Source organism: Ambystoma mexicanum, chromosome 1p, assembly GCF_040938575.1.
Source record: "Ambystoma mexicanum isolate Mex_15411 chromosome 1p, UKY_AmexF1_1, whole genome shotgun sequence".
Classification (NCBI taxonomy): Eukaryota; Metazoa; Chordata; class Amphibia; order Caudata; family Ambystomatidae; genus Ambystoma; species Ambystoma mexicanum.
Genome location: NC_090921.1, coordinates 1,095,126,438 through 1,095,148,883, shown reverse-complemented (window position 1 = coordinate 1,095,148,883; position 22,446 = coordinate 1,095,126,438). Strand labels below are relative to the sequence as shown.

The window sequence follows — 22,446 nt, the reverse complement described above, 5'->3', positions numbered from 1 at the left end:
CCGTCATTTGCAACTGTGGGCTACTTTTTTAAATTCTTGCCTGAGACAATTTTATACCCCACTCCGGCCATAGGGTTGTGTTATGGGGGCCGGCCATTAGCATCAAGCTGGCCCTCTGTGGCATGCATCACACATTTAAGTCTAACCCAGGGTATGTATCCTGCATTTTCACTTGCAACAATGTTGCAGACTCAGAACTAAAATTAGAATTCTGTCTGAATGTTATTGACTCCTGTGGTGATCCTTCGCGGCTTTGATAACCTTGCATGCAATACCGAAATACATAAATGAATGCATTGAAAATAAAATATATCCATTTGAGCCAAGCCACAACGTCACCTAGTAACAACTGCTGGAAGTTCAATGTATAAAGTATTGCTATCCCGTAAGAAAAAGAAAGTTTCCTGAAGGAAAGGCTTGTCTGGGGGCTAATTTGCATAGCTGGCTGGCTGATGTGGCTCTGAACTGGCGGTGAGGTTCCAGCGATGGTTGCTATGGCGTTTGTGACTTGGCTCAAATCGACATATATATTTGCTCTGGCCACTGGTTGTTGGCTGCTCTCGCCTAACCCCCAAGCTTTGAAGACCCCTTCTTGGTGGTTGGATCCCTCTTCTCTGCTATAGAGGGAACCCCCTCAAGTGCATCTCATTTCTATTGCTCATGGGTACCCACATAAATGTTTACAAATGAGTCATGTGGCTGTGATGTTGGGTTCTCCATTGCTCTCGTGAGCTAATTGCTCCATCTACTTGCAACTCATGCTTTCTTCTCCTGCCCACTGATGTTTCTCCTGCTTGGGTAACACCATCTCTCTTGCCTCATTTCACTACACCATGAAATGGGGAGGTAGTACATGGCCGACAACCTTCTGATCCTAGGAGTCTGATCCTAGCAGCTTGAAGCCTCCAGTGCAGGATGCTCTTTGAATATCCCACTCAAGCACAAATGTGTGGTTTCTGTGTCCAAGTGGTTTGCAGTCCTTTAATGACCTCTGTAGGGGGTGCAGTGGCGTCTTCCCTTTCTGAAGACTACTATCGTGGACCGAAGGTTTTGTGACTGGGGATCATGAATACCTGGGTGTAGCTCCCTAAATGTTAAAGTGCACCGTGGGTGGGTGGGTGCTGGTCTGTTACTACCTAGTTTTTTTAACTGGGAGTGTTCTCATTGTGTATGTGTACACCACATCTTTTGTATCAGTGAAAAGGGTTCAGTTAGGGTGAATGAGATCAGAATTAAAGCTTAATGAGAATGATGGTGTCCATAAGAATGGTGGCGTTGTTGATCGGCTGATGGTTAATGTACTACATAGTAGACCTTTGCAGGATCATCCTGGGTATTGCATCTGCTTGCTGGAGGAGTAGTTAAACCCAAATGATTAAGCAGTTTGCAAGCAGACCTTCGGCCTACCGCAGAAGTAGCATGCTGTATTGAGCACCGCCTCCGCGATGAACCTCAAATCTCGTTAGTGGTGCATCCAGTGTGAGCTTCTATCGGGCGCATACTCTTCTAGTGGGATGTCCATCATTTGTTGCTTCAGAAAGTGCCTGGTTCTGACTCTGACGGTAGATCCTGAAGTGTTGAGGAGCACCCCACCCTCTGAACTGCCTGAAAATCTCATGGCTTTTTGGTCAACATATTTTTAAACCAATATGGGTCAAAAGATGCATTTGACAACAGATGGTAATGGGCAAGTAAGGATAGAGAACTGCACCCCTTCTCACTGGCCTTCCGCAACCCCACTCCCTCTTCAGCTTTGGCACTTACGCCCATCCCCCTAACACCCACTACTTGCGAAGTTTATAATTTATCAGTGGGATGAATGAGCTTTTGATGGATAGACCCGTCTTGAATGAAGAGACTGGGAAGTAACGAAATACTCCCATGATTCCTCACGATTGGCTATTCTGGCGAGGGACAATATCGGCAACATCTAGAGAGCCAACGTTTGCAGACCCCTTATCCCCTTATCTCCAGCTTCTTACTGTTTCACCAGTGACTGGTTGTACACCGAGGTAGTTTCGGAGTGCGATGGAGGATCTGACTGGAGTGCATGACGATTTAACTTTCCCTTCATGTCAGATTATCCAGATTGACTGTATCCGTAGTTGGAGCCAAGTGAGATAAAACGCTGTAAAACCTTCCTCCGAGCCTAACCTCATTGCCCCATTTTTTGGTGACTCCATGCAAGTCACGTGGAGTTACAGACGATGTACCTTGTTGCCATGCTGTGCTCTTGATCTCACTGTATCTGCAGAAGACTGTGGGATGCCTCGAAATGCAAGTGAAATTGGTGAGTAAGCCCAGCCAATCTGACAGTTCCTGCTGAACGCGGCCCTATGGATCCAGCAAGTCCCTGCTGAACGCGGCCCTATGGATCCAGCAAGTCCCTGCTGAACGCGGCCCTATGGATCCAGCAAGTCCCTGCTGAACGCGGCCCTATGGATCCAGCAAGTCCCTGCTGAACGCGGCCCTATGGATCCAGCAAGTCCCTGCTTAACGCGGCCCTATGGATCCAGCCTGGTATCTGCATGTTCCTCCAGGTTTCCATACCCTTTAACCACACCTTAACATTCACTGCCCCCCACCGCAAAATCGCCTATGCTAGGTCATTTGATATGCACTGTGTGTTTTCTGTTAAACGCTTTAAGGGTGAGTGGTGCGACCAACACCCACACGTTCTTCTGTGTGTGAAAAGGTCGCATTTAATAAATCGAGATTCAGACTGGCAGAATCTGTCTGCTCCGTCCCATTGCCTCGGCCTGCAGCAGGCCCTAACCTTTTCTAATGCATTTCCTGATCTATTTCCTAGCCTACAAAATATTGAGACAGTTCGCTCTGAAACAAAAAGTGAGAGATTTCAACAATGCATATAATCGCATCAAAAGTGCCTCGTGCAACTCTAAATAAAGTTAAACATGACTGATTAAGTACATACAAATTGTCACTAAAATACAATAAATATCATCCATAAAGGATCACATCGACATCACCACATTTAAATATAAAATATTACAAATATAAGGTGTCTTCTTAGATCAAGAAATATTCATACAACCTACAAAAATGCGACACACTCCACATTTACTGCAACACAACCCAGCGTGTTTCCTTCCTCCAAAATGTTTAATTTTATTCTTTGGAAATTCATCAGGGGTACAATTGTGGTCTTATTGATGGACAAATGCTAGTCCAGATAGGTCCAACTTCGGAATGGAACTCGCCAAGCGGTGCTTTATTCAACTCTGTTAATACAGTATTGTTCAGAGTGGCTCCCTCCGACTACGATTAATATAAATCTATAAATCGGTTAAGCCTGCGAAGAAAAAGTACTTAGGACGACCGACAGCGTGTTGGTGTGTTTTTTTTTTTATCTCGATTTGGTTAATGGGATATCTCCGGTACACAAGTGTAACTGGTATTGTTAATACCAGTAGTGATGTCATCAAGACTTTATGGTTCAGTCTCTGATGTTGGCTCTGAGCAATGATATCTTCAATCTAACGCTGTGCAAATTATTTTGCGATTACCCGTTCCGTTCCTGGGGGATTTCGCCCCTCCCACAAAAAACCCAACCAACGCCTATAAAAATGAAGTAGTGGACCGTGAACTCGAAAGCTGCGTACAGTCCCACGCCCCAGCCCATCTCTGTGCAGGACTGTGGCGCTGAGGTGCTGCCGCCAGCACTAGCTTTCTCAGTCCTGGGGGCGTTATGGGGGGGCGGCGAGTTGGGCTTTTACCCATACACCCACGCAGGGCAATTGTACCATGCCCGTTCCCCCTCTACTAACGCAATGATCAAGTTGCACCTGAGTCTGGAACAGTTAATAATGTGCATGTATATACTGCTACGAAAGCTTCTTCTTATTACCCATGGTGTGTGGTGCTCATTTATCGACCTTGGAAGGATGAAAGGCTGAGATTGGCTCTGCCAGGATTCGAACCAGCAACGTATGTCAAAGCCAGCACTCTACTTGCTGTGCTATCCGACCAACCCAGTGTGCATGAATACTGGGCGCAACTGTCATTTTCAGAGGTTACTGGCACTTTAAGCAGGTAGGGTGTGCGTGTTTTCTTTAATCCAGTCCGAGCTCTGAAGAAAAACGTCTGGTGTGGCACTGGTGCGGAAGGTTATGGCGCCATTTTCCCTTCTTCATTTTGCTGAATGAAAGGGGGGGAAATGCAAAAAAAGGGTTAGCGAGATGGTGGGCGTGGTGTCTTGCAGTCATTTGAGGTGTTATAGTCTTTCGTTAGTGTGCGCCAGGAAGCAAACAAAGTCGACCACACGCCTTCTCTGGTGTCCTTAGTCAGCGTTGTCTGAGTTGTACAAATATTTGTGCTGCTTTAAATTAATTATAGGAGTAGTTGGTTGCCAAGCAGATATAAATATTTGCCTGTCCTAAAAACTGCTAATGCACTGGTTGAAAGCGGGCGTTATTGCATAGTCCTGTAGCCCCGAGATTAATCCTAGGCGAGCATGTGAAGGCGTGGTGGAGGGCCGTGCATGTGCAGGTGGAGGGCGTGCATGGAGGCCCATAGAAAACCATTGCAAAGTCGATTTACGAAATGCTGCTGCTGTTTTATGGATACTTGATGGAACCTCGAGTGCAGCATGTAGGAGGGTGGCTGCACCGGATCTTGGATCACATTTGGATCGGACCTATACGTATTTGCATGCAATTCAGGAAGTAGCAATGTTCTTGGTGGCTTTAAAAATGAAAAGGGTTCTTTCTACTGTGAATGGCATTGGCCTGTGCTGTGTCTTGGGAGATCCTCTCCTTGGAGGAGTTTCCACTTTGATCAGAGAAGATTTGCTTCATTGCTGCTTTCATGTTTGTTTAATGAGCTGCCAGTTGTCCCCTTTTTAAAAGCAAGGCCGTCCCGAAATGAATAGTCCAACATGCCATTTGTTCTGAAAACGTCGTTTCCAACACCACTGTCAATTTAATGATTAAAAGCGGAATGGCGATTTCCCCAGAAGTTGCAATAGCTTTGCGGCAGGCTAGTGCATCCCTGTCTATGGGTTGATGGTTCTAAGACGCTACAGCGGTCCGTGTGCATTTTACTTGACTGCCATTGTCAAGGCGCAGTAACTGGTCCTTCGTAGCTCAAATGGTTGGGGGTTTGATTACGAGACTGGGGTTGCTTTTTGAGTGCCTCAGAATAAGCAAACTCAGTCACAAGTGGGGAAACTTTTCTTTTTCTCACTGCAAACGCCAAATCCTGGGGCTTCTCTTTAAGACGCGATCATAATGGATGCCTATTGCTTATCCTGCTCGTCTAGGGCCACATTGCTGGAAATGACTTGTGTGGGCGCTAGCCGCTTTCTATAGTGCCATCTGCTGCAGCGGCTTGACTGGCTGAGTACATTATTTTCAGACCGATTGGCGGTCTCTTGCATGGATCTACTTTTTGGGGGTTTAATGAACAAGGCGCAGCGGAGCGCTGTATGCAGTTTCAGGAAGTGCAGAGTACATAGGCATAGGGCGCAACCCTACCATGTTTAGCGTAGCAGAACACGTATTTATATGCTATCGGACTAAAGCAGCCACTTCGTAGTGGCACAAGAGGATAGACCATAGCCCAGGGGCAACGTGCTCGCCGACACGAAGCACCACAGGTTTGATCCCTGGGTCCGCGCATAGAAACCTCTGCATGTTAAGCGCGTTCTTAATAACCTATCGTATCACAGGTACAAAGGGTGTGGGTTGGAGAAACCAATCCTGGCAACCTTGGAACGCTCAGGTCTGGTTAGTCTGTGGAAGGCAGGCAGAGAGTGCTCAGTATTCATGATTCTTCCTGATGAGGCCTCCTGATTCTTCCTGATGAGGCCTCCATTGAGGTGCAATGGAGGGCACTAGCTGTCGAGGCCCAAAAGAGTCCCCGGTGAACCTAGAGTAGCCAGAGGGCCAGGGCCAGGTATCTGGAAACCTTTTCTACAGCAAGGATGCAGTCCTCTGCTCCAAGGCAGGTTGGGAGCCCGTCATGAAAGCAAGCTTCGTCTGCACCCTAATCCCCATCTCACCACCTACCTTTTTGTCTTCACTCACGAGACCATCTGGGACCTGAAGAAGGCATGTCTTGGAAGCCTAGTGTGCATTGCTGCAATGCTGCCCTGTCCATTGATGGTGCCCGGGATCCGAGCCTCTGAAAGCCTGCGAAATGATGGGCCTCAATCGGATCCAATGTAATGATTTCTGAGCAGCCATGATATGCTCTCGGTTTCAGCCAGAGAATAGACCCAGCCTCCTCATTTAGTACAAGCTGCAGCTGGTGGAGCAGTGTCCTCGGAAGACTCAATAGTTGATCCCTCCCAATTCTAACTTTTGGCCAGTTCAGGAACATTTACATTGCTTTGAGCACGTTCTTATTTTGAAAGTTTGAGGACCTATGGAACGAAGGAAAGGGTCATGAGAAATGCCCCTCCCAGATTCCCCCCTGAAATGAACATGGAGCCATTGCAGAGCATTGATGGCAACTCTTTCTAAGGGGGAGGGGAACTATGGGTGAATGTCTGTTAGTATGAACATGGAATGATGCATTTAACTGTCTTGAATGTTATGTTTTGTGAGAAGCATTCTGGGGAGGCAGGTGGGTTGGGGAAATGCACCTTGTGTTGGCAGTGCACATGACTTCAGATGAGATTTGGAAGTGGGAATATTTCATTCCCTATTTTTTAAAGTTGCGAGTACAATATGTAAGTCCAACTCCCTAGGAGTATTTTCTAAGCGAGTAAAAATGTTAGAATTGAAAAACGGACCTTTTTTGTGATATTTTATATTTATTTGTTTGCACCTAGTTATTCACACTAGAAGATGCATGAAAGCGGGGGTGCAAGATTCCACCCGTCTTTGCTATTTTGGTTGTTGTGAGTGGCTCCCTATTAAAATCTTTTGAGAGTATTTGGAAATTTTTAGGGAGTGAACGTGGCCGATGCACCCCTTCTCTGTAGGGCTGGCAGTGCAGGAGGTGGACGTTTGTAATTTCTGTTCTCCGATTCCCTTTCAGACCCCAGCATCATCATGGCAAACAAAGGGCCCTCATACGGATTGAGCAGGGAGGTGCAGCAGAAGATTGATCAGATGTACGACCCGGATCTGGAGCGCATCTTGGTGCAGTGGATCATTTCCCAATGCGGGTTGGCACCCGGCGACGACACTCCTCCCACTTCAGGGGTAAAAGAACCAGAGCAGGAAGGCCGAGAGGGCTTCCAGAAATGGCTGAAGGATGGCACGGTAAGCATGCTTTCCTGCTACATAACCAACTTGCCCATTATGGCCTTCTCATTTATTAGGTTAATCTCTAGGAAGCGGCGGCCTAATCGGTCTGCATTTCCCTTTTTATGTATTCTACTGAATGTATTCACTAACCTAGGCCTCTTTCTTCCAGTATCTATATTAAACATTATTTTTATCTACAGGCCTGGTGAGGAAAAATATTTATATTAGTTTAATGACCTATGTTTGAGTTGAGGCTTATGGCCAATGCACCAGTAGTTCCTTCACATTAGGGGTGGGGGGGGGGGACCCCCTTGGCCTCAGTACATGGACCTAGTTCCACCATTTTAAACACTTTGGGTTTGGACCTGCATTGCCGAGTGAAAATATTCCTTGTTGCTAGTTTGTTGTCCTGCGCCCTTTCTAATCTTGTGTGAATTGTTGAACCGGACCACTTGTGGGTTTGGAATGCCACTCTAAAAAGGCATGATCTCCGCCGACAATGCTTCTGATAAAGCATCTTTTGAATTTTGCGCCGAAACGACGCCGCTTCCCGCCCGCAGCCCGCAGCCTGATACGGCTTCCCGCCCTGCCGGCTCCACCCCCCCCCCACCATAAAGGGAGACGGGGCTCACCGCCAGGCGAAGCCGCGAGGAGAAGGCCAGAGGACAAGGCCTGCACTCCTCTTTGCAGCTCTTCGCTGCTCGGCTGCCATTTGCCGCGATACTATGCAACATTACAGAGGTAAGGAGCTTGCCCACTGCCTCCTCCTACACCAAGACTTGGCCACCAGGAGCTCCAGACTACGTGCTCGCACTATAGAGCCCACCATCAGCTCCAATCCCCTTCCCACTAACATCCCCAATGCGCGGCTATGCTCCCGTATCTCGCAACCCAACCCACCCACTTACATGGCCATACCCAGGCGGTTAACCACAAAGCCTAAAGCCTTCTCAATTACCCCCTATACAGTAGCAAATGATACTCCACCCCACCCCTATTTGTTCCACCTCTACCTGCAATTTCTCCCCATCCGTGCCCACCACCACTGAAACTGCGCCCCCCCAGTGCAAAATGTGTGATATGCAATTCTTCTACCCCCATTGTGAATGCTATTGTGCCAAATGTGATCTCACCTGTGCCCACCACTCCCAAAACTGCGCCCCCAGTGCAAAATGTGTGATATGCAATTCTTCTACCCCCATTGTGAATGCTATTGTGCCAAATGTGATCTCACCTGTGCCCACCACTCCCAAAACTGCGCCCCCCAGTGCTAAATATATCGTATCCAATTCCTCTACTGCCGTCCACCACAACACCACTGGAGCCCCCAGCTCCACACCGACCATGCCCATCACCTCACCCTCTCCTCCCACATACCCCTCCCTAGTCGTCACAGAACCCCACCTCAAATGCGCCATGATCAATGCTAGATCCATCAGCGCCCACGCCCTAGACATTCACGACCTCATAACCACCCATGACCTTGACCTGCTCATGATATCAGAAACATGGCTGCACGATGCCTCTGGCCCTGCGCTCTCCCTGGCACTCCCTTCTGGCTACTCCATCACCAGACAAGATCGCCCCTCTAAAGGTGGAGGGGTCGCAATCATCGCTAAGGACTGCTACAGTATTAGAAAGGTAGAAAAACCCCTACACAGCAACTATGACTACCTCCAAGTCAAAATTTTCCTCTCCCCCAACTGTACCATTACTGCTCATATTATCTATCGCCCTCCTGGCCCATTAGAAGACTTCCAAGCCGCCCTCATCCATCTCCTATCTGACAACCTCAAAAAACATTCGAAAGCCATTCTCCTTGGGGAGCTCAACTTAGGCCTCCAGGATAAAAAGGACCCAGCAGCCAAATCCTTTGACTTAGCCCTAACAACACTAGGCTATAAGAACACCATCTTTAGCCCAACGCACACTCAGGGCAGAACACTCGACTGGATTGCTCAGCACAACTGCCCACTCATCATCACTGGAAACACTCCCACCCCATGGTCTGACCACCATATCATCACATTTAGCATCCTCACCACCAGCTCCTCTACCCCACCACCCCAACCCCTACCACCTTGCCTCACAAGAAGCTCCCGCCAGCTCACTAAGGAAAGACTACTGCCCTTCCTACAAGGCCCAGCTTTCAGACCACCTTTCTCCGCAGACCCAGAAACTCTTGCATCAACCTACGATGCTGCCATTAAAGCAGCTATCAACTCCATTGCCCCACTAAAACCCCGTAAATACAAACCCACCACCCACTCTAACTCCTGGTTCACCCCAGACTTGCTCGCACTCCGAAACAAGAAAAAGGCAGCACTTACTCAGTGGCAAACGTCCCACACTGAACAAAGACAAGCTGATCTTTAAAGCCTGCTCCACGGAGTGCAAAAAAAGCTATCACCCGGGCAAAATCCAAATCCTTTGAATCCAGAATTTCGGAAGCCCAATCCAGCACAAAAGAAATCTTTGCAATTTTTAGGGAGCTAGAGACTCCTACTCCCACCCCCCAGAACTTCACCAAAGACGAAGCCTGGTGTGACGAAATTCAAACGGCAATGCTAACAAAACTGAGCCGCCTCCAAAGCAAAATACTAGCTACCAAACAAGCCCTGCCCAATACTCATATCCCTGTCCCACCACCAGCCCAAGACCCTCCCCAACCCTTCTCCTTCAAATCCATACAGGAAAAGGACATCATTAACATAATGAAGAACATCAAAGCATCCAACTGTAAAGGTGATGCCTGTCCAGCCACTCTCATCAAGGACTGCACTGAAGCACTTGCTCCCTTCCTGACAGCATTTGTTAATGCCTCCTTCGCAACAGGGAAAGTCCCCACCTCCCTCAAGGAAGCATGGGTCCGCCCCCTCCTAAAAAAACCTACTCTCGATCCCACCTCCCCCAACAATTATAGACCCATCACCACTGTCCCTTTCCTCCTCAAAATACTCGACAAAGCAGCCCATCTGCAGGTTCAGCACTACATCGAAGAAAACAAACTCCTGGGACTCCGCCAATCTGGCTTCCGCCCTAGACATGTGACTGAAACCGCCCTACTTGACCTGAAAAACCAAATGGACGATGCCAGAGACATGGGCAAATCAGCTCTTCTCCTACTCCTTGACTTATCTGCAGCGTTCGACCTCGTAGATCATGACGTCCTTTGCCATCATCTCTCCTTCACTGCCAAGTTCTCCCCTGACGCCACAGCATGGATCAAATCCTTCCTACAAGACAGAACCATGCAAGTATTCTCCGACCTAGCCTCTGCCTCACCCACTACCATACTCTTTGGCGTGCCCCAAGGCTCATGCCTCTCCCCCACACTCTACAACATCTTCACACGACCCCTCTTCCTCATCCTCGACGCTATGGGTATATCCTACACTAACTACGCGGACGATACCCAGATCCTCCTTACCCTCACAGGCAACTACGACACCGACTCCATGACCCTTAACAACCTCTACAACACCATCCAAGCCTGGATGGCAGACAATGGACTATGCCTCAACTTTGACAAGACAGAACTCCTACTGGTAGGTTCCCCTGAAACGCTAAAAAAACTTGACTCCCAATTCAGTCACTTCACCATCGACACCATCAAAATACCTGTTTCAGACTCAGTCAAAACTCTTGGAGTCTATCTAGACTCTAACCTCTCCATGGACAGACAAGTCAACGCCATTGCCTCCTCAGCCGCATATCATGCTAAACTGATCAACGCAGTCAGGCCTTTCCTCTCCAAAGAGAACTGCACAAACATAGCCAGAGCCATCACCGGCTCCAGGCTAGACCACTGCAACATACTCTTCCTAGGAACCTCAAAAAAAAACCTGGAGAGGCTACAAGTCATCCAGAATAGTGCTCTCCGAGCAGCCCAAGGTATTGCCAAAAGGGACCACATCTCGGAAGCCAGAAAACTAGCCCACTGGCTCCCAATAAAGGAAAGAATAATTTTCAAAGCGCTCACACTGACACACAAATGCATCCATCTCACTGCCCCCGATTACCTCTCACAAAGAATCCACTCCGTCGCCTCTACAAGACCAACAAGATCACCCTACACCAACATGCTCTCTGTGCCATTAGTAAAAAGATCCAGAGCAGGGGGATCCAGCTTCCCCTATCTCGCACCCACTCACTGGAATGCCCTACCTCCCACCATCCGCGGTGAGCCCTCCCTCCTAGCCTTCCGCAAAGCACTGAAAACCACCCTCTTCTCATAAGGTCCCTCGCAGCTGCATAATACCAACCATATGACCCACTGCCTAAATTGTATTGACCAACTGCATAAGCTGTAATGTTAACCTTGCTTGTTCCTATCTGTATTATGCCTCATACTGATACCATGCCTGTAACTAAGCTCATGCAAGTAACAGCGCCTCAATGCCCCTGGGCTGCTTGCGCGCTACACAAATTTAAATAAATAAATAAAAAATAAATAAATAAATAAAAAGACCAGCCTGAGAATTGTAGAATTGGTCTTGGCTTGCCATGTGCACACCCTCCCCCTTGGAAATAGACCTTCGCCAACTGTCACACATTGTGATCTCTTTTTCTGCCTACAGGCAGGGACAAGAGACCACACTGTGTCCTGATGGGAGTTGTGTTGAGGACCTCTTTGCTCCCTCCCAGGGAAGTGTTGGAAGTGTTTTCTTAAACTTCTTTCCAATTGGACACACAACATACGCCATCTCACATTACTGCATACAGTATATGTCGGTCTTCAAAATGGCTGAGTACCACTAATTGTTCATACAGGCTGGCAAATAAGTCTTTTTGGCTGCTTCACCAGCTGATGTCCAAGAACGGACGAGTGCCACAGGCAACAGTTCCTTCACGAGGCCACTGCAAGCTTTTGGAAGCAGCTACAAGAATGGTTTGGTGCAGGGTGTGCTATCAAAGCTTCCTCTTATGGCCTACTGTTCTTTGCCCTTTGCACTGCTCTGGCCATGGTGGACGTTGTTGGTTGCAGGATGAGCCTGCTGTAGTGTGGCATTCAGCAAGCCCTGTTCAAGGATGGTCACCTGCCAGAGCCTCCACCCTAATCGTGCCCCAACAAACACGGCTGACTTCAGTTCCAGTGTGGTGATATTGTCACCATCAAGTGAAAGCCTCCACATTGCTGCATTGCAACACTCCAGGTAACTTCTTGTTCATGCCTCCTGCAGTAGGCTCTGCTCCCCAGTCTTCCTTCCCACTTCCCCTGATTCCCCTTTTTCTTTCCTCTTGTAGATTCCGTTTTCCCTACCCATGTCTGTGTGCATTCTGCCTGCTTCTCTTGCTCTGCTCCCTATGTGCTGAGATCCCAAGACATTTTGGCCTTGCCTTTCAGCCTGCTGCCCTGTTCTGCATCAGTCTTCGCGCATTCTTCCATGTTTTTGGGAGCCTCTTGACCAAAGAACGTACTGTGGCCATTCAGCTTTGCAAGATTTTTCTTTGTTGCCTTCTGGATTTTTGCTCCCTGGATGGTCACTGCGTACATGGGGGAGGGGTGGGGAAGGGCGGCGGAGGGAGAGGGAGCAGTGATTGACGCCTGTCCTTCCAGCGCGCTCCTATATGGGCACATGGTGGCGTCCGAACTGGAATGGCCTGATCTATTCTCCCTACAGATTCATCCTCGGATGAGCCATGTTGCTGACACCAACACGTGTTGCTGTGGCGGTTGCCAGCTCCTTTCAAGGATTCCGCCACCAAATTGGTGTAGTCCTCTGTGCAAGTTATTACTTATTCTCTGAAGAAAGATCAGCGGTTCGGTGGTATACTCTGAATATCCTGATACCGAAGCAGGAGTGTCAATTTATCAGGTCGGAATAGGTTACCCGGTAATGCAGTAATTGGGCATTCTGAGCTTTTTGTCTCCATTTGGATAACGAATGCTCCAAAACCATGCAAACCGCCCCTGCAAGTTTCTCATTTGTTAGTATAGCCCACCTCTTGGTAGAGTACCTTTTCAACAAATTATTGGTACCAGCAATGAAGCTTTAAAATGGATAGACCATCCACATTGTTCTTGCTTAGTCTATGGTCCAAACATGTCTACCCGCGTCTGGTTAGAGGGATCAAAAGTCTTAATCCATGGCCATCATTCTAACAGGATGGAAGAGTGGCACAAATCCACCCTTGGGGCACCGAGAAACCAACTGTTTTGTAAAGTAATTCCGCAATCCATCCAGATTCAAGGATATTTGCTGACTGGGCACCCTCTGTACTGATGGATGGTTCCATCATCTCATGGCACTCATAAGAGCCTCGCTGTACTTTGCTGTTCCTTTTTAGGCTCTTTAGTACTCCAACCATGCAATATTTCATTTGTTACAGGAGCGGATCGACACACACAGCGTCAACACTTTTACAAATGGAGCAACCTTCAGTACTAGTGCCACCAACAAGCACAGTGCTCCAAACCATACTGACATTTCTGGATACTTTTGCAGCCCCAAGAAATCTCACGTGCACCAGAGGTCTTGGGAGTGGGGGAGGAGGGGAGATATATAGGCTCTGGACAATTGTTCCCCTTCAACCCTCTGAAAAAGATTTTCTTTAAAGACTCATTTTTGAGAGCTTGTTAAACGGTCTGCTTCGCTGGAGGAGTCAGCTGATTTGGAAAGCACCTCAACATCTAGTCTGGAACTTGCATTGAAGTATGGTTTTTAGAAATGTGCTGACCCAACCCTCTTTGTAAATTGGTTATTTATAATGCGCTTAATACCCAGAGGGTAATACCCAGAGGCTTTTAAGCGTCGACCTGGGGATCGAACCTGTGTTGCTCTGCGTCGTCTTTCTTCCAAGACGAGCGTGTTGCCCCTGAGATATCCTCCCGAGACTTGGGAGAGCAAAGGGTCCTGCCCCTCAGCCAAACCAAGCATTGAGTAAGGATGCAAAGGCATCAGACACGGTGGTCAAAACAACTTCTCAAAATGCCACTTGATAATTTGTTGCTGCTACGGGCCTGCCTGCTGTAACCTTCAGAGCTGAGATAATCCTGACTTCCCTCTAAAGCTGCAGAGCCATTTGCCTCGTCCTTCGGAAGATCACGAAGCTGCTTTGTAACTTCTGTAATAAACGGCCCTGGTGAACACCACATTCTGTGCTGTGAGCTCTGGTGGCAGTAAATACCGGCTTGGCTTGCCAGATAGTCTTTGGACTAGAGCACCGGAACCAAGTCGGATAGAGACACTTTTATAGCCTTTTGGCTGATGTGTTTTTGCAGAAAGGAAGACCTGGATAATGACTGCAAAACTCTTTCCAATATGTGCCCTCTAAATGAATTTGGAAAAAAACTAGGTTCAGATGAAAACCATAAACCCAGACACTCCACTGCCTAGGGTTTATCCCTGGTAAGTGCCAGTTTATTTTCCATTCTATTCACATTACTTTACTCCGAAATGACTGCTTTGAGTTCTTCAAATCTTGAAGACTGGTAGTTTTGCTCACTCTGCCAAATGATATTTGAATTATCAATTGCAACATTCACCATCGGGCATCTTGACTCTAAACCCAGCACGACAGTAATCTAGCAACCCAGTCTAAAAGATAAATCTTTTTTAGGGCTCCCCAAGACAAGTGATTCTCAGTGGTCCGAAGCCACAGAGGAAGTGAATGCCACAATTTAGCGGCTGCCACTGAAAGGCACGACCACCAACGTGAGACAGTTGGACCCTAGGAACCTGAATAACTGCGCCTTCCTGAGATCGAGCGACGGGGAACTTACGGGTGGAACTTCTTCTGCAAATACTCTTCACCAGTAACGTTTGGGGTCCAGAGAGAAGCGGCAGGAAGGGGGCCAACCACCCGTACACCTCTTGTCCCCATTCAACCTATGCCAATTATCTCTCATTCAACCTCCCCCCACCTCAGGCAACTCCGCAGCTGAGACGCAGCATCATGCTGAGCCAAGATTGAGCCAAACAATACTTTGCATGTCATCAGCATAGGAGTAGCACCAAGGCTGTGGGCATGGATGAGCTTGACCAAATGTTGATTAGAAATTAAATGGGAGGGAGATCAGGAGGAGCCCTGGGGAACCCCACTGAAGAGAGTATCCAGAGTAGAGGGAAACCTAGAAGGAGAAAGGGACTGAATTACTCGAGTACATTGAGGCTCTAAACTATGGAGATGGTCTCGAAACTTCAAACGGGTAAAATGTTACTAATCCTTTTCTAGTTTCCCAGAACAATGGGACTCTGGGCCCGTTTTGGAACTTGACCTTGCACGTGGTAACGCTATAAGGTGTTCCGCTGGCTGGATGTGCTCAGTGGATCTGAGCATGCTGCTGGTCACATTAAATCCTGGAGGTGCATACAAACATTCCTTGCCTTTGCATTGGGCAGGGTTAATTATTAACTTTTCAGATGTCTTCCTGTTGGTCTGAACACAGTTCATTGTCTTCACTGTGGTCCTTTTTGGTGTTGGCTGCTGCACGTATACACCAGGGAGCAGTACATCTTTAAGCCCTACATAAGTGACTGGCTAATACAGGCCCACAATTCTGAACCAGCCCTTTTGAATTCATCAAAGTGTGCAACACCCTATTGCATTTGAGTTTTTCCCTAAACTAAACTATTGACCATCAATTCCCTGGCTGAAATCGAATATCGGAGTAAGTGAAGCAGCATTTACTGTACTCTGGAAAACGCCTTTATTGCTCGGGTCATTTCAGAATGCCTGTCCTGCACTGCTCTCGCCACATTGAGGTTCTTGATAGTATCCCGGGCCTCCCGTCTCCTTAATCTGTCGAGACTGAATGGCATCTGACCTAAAACTGGGAGCAGTCTTCAGATGCTTGTCTACATTCCTCCCTTCTCGTCCGTCCATCCAGTGGTGGCATAGAGAAGGCCATCTAATAACTGGTCCGCTGCATTCCCTCTTACGGTCCCTCTTTTAGATCAATCCCCACATTTTTTATAATTTTATTTGGTGGGGCTCATTGTCCTGACCTGAACCAGTCTGTACAACTCTGATCGGTTCTAGAAGAATAGAGGTTGTCCTGCAAATGAAGTCCTTCTTCCCTCCGCTACAGAACATTCACCATCCAAGTGGTTTCCGACATGGCCACAGTGTGCTGCCTGAGCAAACCAGAGGGAACACCCATTTCCCTAGGCAACAAGGGGTCTAGTGGTGCATTTGTAGGGAAGGAGAAATGTTGATACAGATTATCTTTGGCTACACCATGGCCAACACAAGTGGGCCCTCAGTCCTACAATAACCCAGATATTCAGCCACACTGGATGAACCAAAAATGGGCGACTTTCACACATACTAGAATCCTCCTGGTATCCAACAGACCACCTACCAGATTCTTAAACACTAATCTCTGCTCACATTTTAAATTGTTTCTAGAAGTGTTCTGCTCTTGAATTGGTGCGTCCGATTCTAGGGACGCTGTGGAAGTTCCCGCCATCTGCCAGTTCCACTAGGATTCTGCTGGTCACAATCTGGCTTTACCAGATTTGATATTCGGATCCCTGCAGCTCTCAGAAAGCATTTCAGAGGAAAGAAGATTGTTCAATACAAAAACCCAATGGCTTTGTGATTGGGCTCTTGACCTAATGATGGGTAATCTTTTTGGCTACTTGGCACCCTTTCATTTCTCGCGGTACTTATTTGGCTGACACAGGAATCCTCTGACTACTATGTGCGCCATTTGTGATTTCTGCCTACCCCCAGATGACCCTTTCCCTTGAAGACAACTCACCAGTTTGATGGCCTTCCTCTATATCCTCCTGTTGGAGGCAGCTTCGCATTGGTATCTAAATGTGCCATGTGTAATCCTAAAGCACAAGCTATCCCAGCAGGGGGCTGTGTGATCTGAATTTACTTTTCTGTAAAATTGCTAAATCTTCAGGCTGATGCTGAAGCGGTGTCCCTTTTCCCAGGGACAGGATGGTACTTTAGGCCGTTTACGCCCTTTTATCTTGAGCATCTGCTTTCCGATGTCATCTCTATACACTATTTAGAGTGCCTCATAAAATGCACCCGCAATCGCCATAGCAAAGCCTTCATCATTGGCTTTCCTCATCGCAGACTGCTAGTACATTTATTTATTTATTTGTTTTTTGAAGGCATACTCCTTGGCTGCTTCTTCCAAAAGAGTGCACGGTGGGGCTAGAAAGCTCTGCAGAACCATTGATTGAAACTTGCATGTTTTGGGAAACCTCCCAGCCCCCCAATTTAGTCCTGTTGCCCATGGCTGGTAATTGTGACCCCACTGAGGTTGGGAAGGTGGCAGAGCAGGGCAACAGAAAAAATAAACTTCCTGGAGACTTAGTCTTGCTCCTCGTTCTCCCTCCCTCCTTCCATCCTTGCAATCCTAGTCCATGCTACAACTGTTATTTTTGTATTTACATATACACGGTCTACAATAGACTTAATATACATACACATGAGCACACCACTTAAGAAATAATAAAAGATCTAAATGAAAAGAACACCATTGTAAGTCATAACTTACGATGTAACTATTACAGGTACTCTAAAATACTAAATACATATTGACTAACTTTCATCATCTACAACTGTTATTAGTATGGGGGACCCTTTGGAACATGGAGGTTGGTGATGCTCTATAGGGGTCAGGTCTTTGTGCAGCGTGCCGCTCTTGGTCAGAGACCATGCTCGTTTTCGGAGTCTATTTCCCGGCCCGAGAGCCCATTTCTAACCAGCTCGTGAAGAAGACCGCAAGGGCCGAAGAACCTGAATTTTCAGGAAGGTAATGACTCTCTTCTTGCACAGGAGGTGCATGGGAAATATTTGCCGCCTGTGCCCAAGTACTCGTGCAATTTTTTATTAGGCCTTTTCACAATATGCTCAAGTGCCTACATCACGTAGTGGACATTGGCCTTGTACGTCGAGGTGCTCGCACCATTTGCCTGGTTTTGCAGCAATTCTCCCATGTCCTGCATTGACACCGTTTGCCATTTACTGTCCTGGTACTGGTTATTTCAAGTCATTGCATTGAGTTCCCAGCTTCTGTTCCAGGCCTGGTCATCAGATGGCAGGTTCTCGCACCATTTGCCAGATAGTGGTATCCTACGCTTAGGTTTTAGCATCGTACACCTGGACGCTTGCAGATTTATATGCTAGGTATTGCCAGGCATTTGCAGCGGCTTACACAATTTGCCAGGCCTGGATAAAATTATGCAAGTACTCCTATCGTATGCCAATTGTTGCTACCATTTTCCGGCTATTGCCACTATATCCTGAGCCACAGTTTATTTTGCCTGACCAGTGCATGGCCTTATTTAGTTTTAATCTTCAAATCTAGTTGCGCGAAAGGAAAGAATTGCAATCTTGATACAAATAATAGATGCAGGTAATGGCCACCCTATCAGTCAATTTAATTGTTGGATAATGGCCTCACCAAATACTTTTATTTTTACTGTTTTTTACAGACATTTTTAACTAGCCCATTAATGGACCCTAGATTACTTTGGCCCCGGGTTGTCTATAGCCAGATCGCCCAACTGTGAAACCCCGAAGGGAAAAGCTTCCCAAGGTATATAGCCATGTGTACATTTGCATCAAGGGGACACTCCTTGCAAACCATGTAGGTTTCTTCTATGGACCATAACCAATGCATTGTGGTTGGCCATACCCAAGCCATCAACTTGTGATGCTGTTTAACCTGACCTGCTCCAGTCGAAACCTATGGAAATCGTGGCGAGCCTTTGGGCAGCCCGGCTCCAAGGAGTAGTGACATGCGTCTCTTGGATTTCCCGTCCCAAAAATGCACAATATCTGGACAATGAAGAAAGGAGAAATGTGTGTGTGTGGCACCTTTCCTAAGTACTGCCAGCATCTGTGTGTCTGTGTGCAAGGTATTGCCATTATTTACTTGCACCACTTGCACAGTCTGTACAGTGCTTAGGGAGAGCAGGATTGCCGCCTTCTCATTTCTGGCTGCCTTTATTGAGGAGTTGGTGGAGGAGGGGCAGGTGTGTATGGCAACCTTGCTCGCCCCCATCCTGCCCACCTCTCCCTGCTTACTACCCAGGCGGAGCAGGCACATCGCTGGCTTTTCATGGCCCTTTTAGTCTTTCGGCGGTTCCTTTATGTTGGAAAATGGCTAGTTTTTTTCCCCCAAGGTCACAAGACTCTGCCGTTGAAGGACATGTGATGGGACTACATTGGTGACGCAGTGATCACGTTTGACCTGGCTTCTATTTCTGGTTCCCCATTGAATCACATTTTGTGACCCTGTGCAAATCGTTGCTCGATTGCACCCTGTGTCCTTATGTGACAAAGCGGAGTGCTTAGAAATGGGCTGAATTGTTCTATACAAGTAGACCATTCATGGAATAAGAGCTTAAACCTGGTCTCGTGGCTGCCTCACTCAGGGTTCTAAATTGATGGCAGCTATTTAGCTCCTGCTTTTAGTCTGGGAGAGCCTGGTTAGCTTGTTACCAGGAGCTACCTTTGACTCCACAGGCTAACTGGCGCAATACAAACATGCATGCGTTATTAAGTCTGTATGTTTGGTAATATAAAAGGCCACTTTTAAAGCGAAAAGGAACATAAATCATGGTAAAAAATGTAGTGTTTGCAAAATGCATCTCATGTAAATGTTAGATTTGTGGCAGGCTGTTTACTAGCTCCTGGTTCTCCGGAGCCAGCTCATGCCTACCGGGTGGTGTCCAATGCCCAGTGGCTGCTTTTAGCTCCTGCTCATCAAATCTCAATTTCTAAACCCTGCTCATGTACACAGTCTAGGAATGTGCTCTGTGAACACAGCCCAACTTCTATATGGTACATTATGTGAAACTGCCAGGTGTTGCACGCTGCCACTAAAACCCCAGCAATGCCCAAGTGAATCGGGTGTTCTGCTGGCCTGGCTGTAGTACAGCCCTTTGTAAATCCATCCCTGGGGCCGCATGTAGTTTATATATTAACCTTTCTTGTGGGAAAGGATCCAATAAACGATTTCTTTTCAAGAAATGTTTTCTGGGAGTTCTTTACATTACTCCTTTAACTAAAGGCACATCCAGAGACCCGCCCACCCCCAATATTAAGCAAAACCTTACATTATTTTTGAAACTTTGAAAAACCTAAACACAAATCAATTAAATAAAAAACTCGTACATAAAGATTTTAGTATTCGCTAATACAGAAGAGACCTCCAACATTAAAATATATTCCTCATTTTACAAACCTTTCTTTTGTGCGCTTCTGACCTAGTGCCAGAAATGTGCGAAACACTACAGGTGTCACTGTGGGACCTTCTTATGAGACCAACGAGTGACCATCTCTTCATGTCTAACCCCCCCACCCCTGGCATTCCGAGGTAAACCAAGACTATTTCCATTTGGGTGAAATGGTTTCAAACGAGTAGATCCATATTACACCTGCAAAATCCACTGCTTGCCTAGCCAAATCACTAACGGAGAAGGGGTACCCTCTCTGGGACACCATTGGACATGTTTGGGGTACGAATCATAAGGGCTCTTAAGGCAGAGTACATAGAAACGGAGCCACTGTCCTGCTTTAATTAAGGTTCAATTCGGGTGTGCAGAGGTCCAAAAGCCAGCAAGAGGTACAGGGTCTACCTCCGCTGGTAAACATTGGGCATTTTACCTCACAAGGGCTCACATTTGTGTGATGCACAATTGCACAGACCAACCTACCTCCTAGAGGTCCTAATTTTTCTTGTAGCTGCATCCATGCACAACCTATAACCTGCATCTGTTTGCAATGGGGCAACCCTTCATGGTGCCTCATTGGGGGAGCAAGGGGGTAACCCCACCACCTTTTAACTTTGAGAATGTCGTAGCTTTCAGGCAAACTCTCAAATCCCTGCTCCTTACCACAAACTCTCTCCACACAGCTTATGAATAAAGTGTCCGCTGTCCTGTGTCTGGCTTGAGGCATCTCCGGGGTCCCACCTACTGTATCTGGGTGCATAGCTTGTTTGGGGCATCCACCCTTCCAGCGAGCCACTGGCAGAGGCTGGTTACTGAGCGTTTGAGGGGAAGAATTCACTAGAAACTGGATGCTAACCTCTGCCAATATGTTTAGACTGCATGAGCATTTGTGAGGCCTGGACAGGAAGGTAAAGCTCCACTGTACATGTAACTTAAACTCTATGGACACCCTGCCCCCTCCTGCAACCCCCCCCCCCCCCCCAACCCTCCACCACTTCCACTCTGGAAACCAAGGTGTGCTGTAATCAATATAGCACTCTGTGTTATCGTAGCCGGGGAGGGGCACAGAAGGCTTCACTTCTGACCTTGGACCCCCGAATACACCCCCAAGAATTGAACAAGCTACCCAGATTCAACTATTCAAAGCAGAAGCAGAAAGACCCTGTAATACGAGCAAAAATAAGCACTTGAGGCCTGGCATGGGCATGCTTTTGCGTGAGGCTTTGGCGTCTCTCGCACAGAATGTGACTAACGGTTGTTAATGTGAAGTCTCACGTGTTAGGGGAGTTTTCCTAAAGTCCACTTGAGGTAAGACGTACTAAAACTATGCTTTGGCATACAGGGCCCCAACTCTTACTACCCGAAGGATCGTGGTAGAATGGCAGAGCAGCCCTGCTCATCATAGGAGGAAGATGTGAGCTGTAGGTAAGTACACTGAACCCAGTAAATACAATAGTCCAAATAAAATTACACAGTAAATGTTATATGAAACCTATACATTTGTGCTTATTTACACAAGCAAGGTAGATAAATATGTATTTCACTAACCAACAAACGCAGTAATCTTAATACCTTTTTAAAGGTGATTACTTCAATAGTAGTTACAATTGTTGACAGTTCTACTGTGTTATCGGTACTACTGCGCACAAGCGTTTCTTTACAGATAAACAGTAATTGCATTTAGTTAGCAAAACCACATCAGCTAGTCTTTTGGAAGGAAAAACGTTGGTTCTACACACACAGCTTAACATTCTAGAGATTTTCCTTGCTTCTAACGCTCGAAGTCCAATCCCTAACTATACGATAGTTGGTGTAGGAGTTGAGCCAAAGTCTTATGAAGTAGCAGGACAAGTATAGTTCCTCAGGGTTCTTTTAGTCTCTAGGATAAGATACTTGGCAAAATAACGCACGTTAGGGGGAAACTGCGAACGGACTGCTTAAGGGGGGGGGGACACAAGCTGGCAAGCTTGGGTCACAGGTAGGGTGGACACCCTGAACACCTTTTTAACACACTCCAGTCACACTGGAGCGACTCATCGGTTCCGGTTAAGCTATACCGTTCACCCCACAGTACCTTA

At 47.2% G+C, this 22,446-nt stretch overlaps 1 protein-coding gene across 1 annotated transcript in view; it reads left to right on the top strand.

Annotated features, from left to right (window-relative positions):
- Positions 1–22,446, top strand: part of TAGLN2 (transgelin 2) — a 141,321-nt gene that overhangs the window by 88,502 nt on the left and 30,373 nt on the right. Inside the window, exon 2 of the mRNA XM_069604694.1 lies at positions 7,006–7,232. Coding sequence (XP_069460795.1) covers positions 7,020–7,232 — 213 coding nt within the window. The 5' untranslated portion in view covers positions 7,006–7,019. The remainder of the gene's footprint in view (positions 1–7,005; positions 7,233–22,446) is intronic.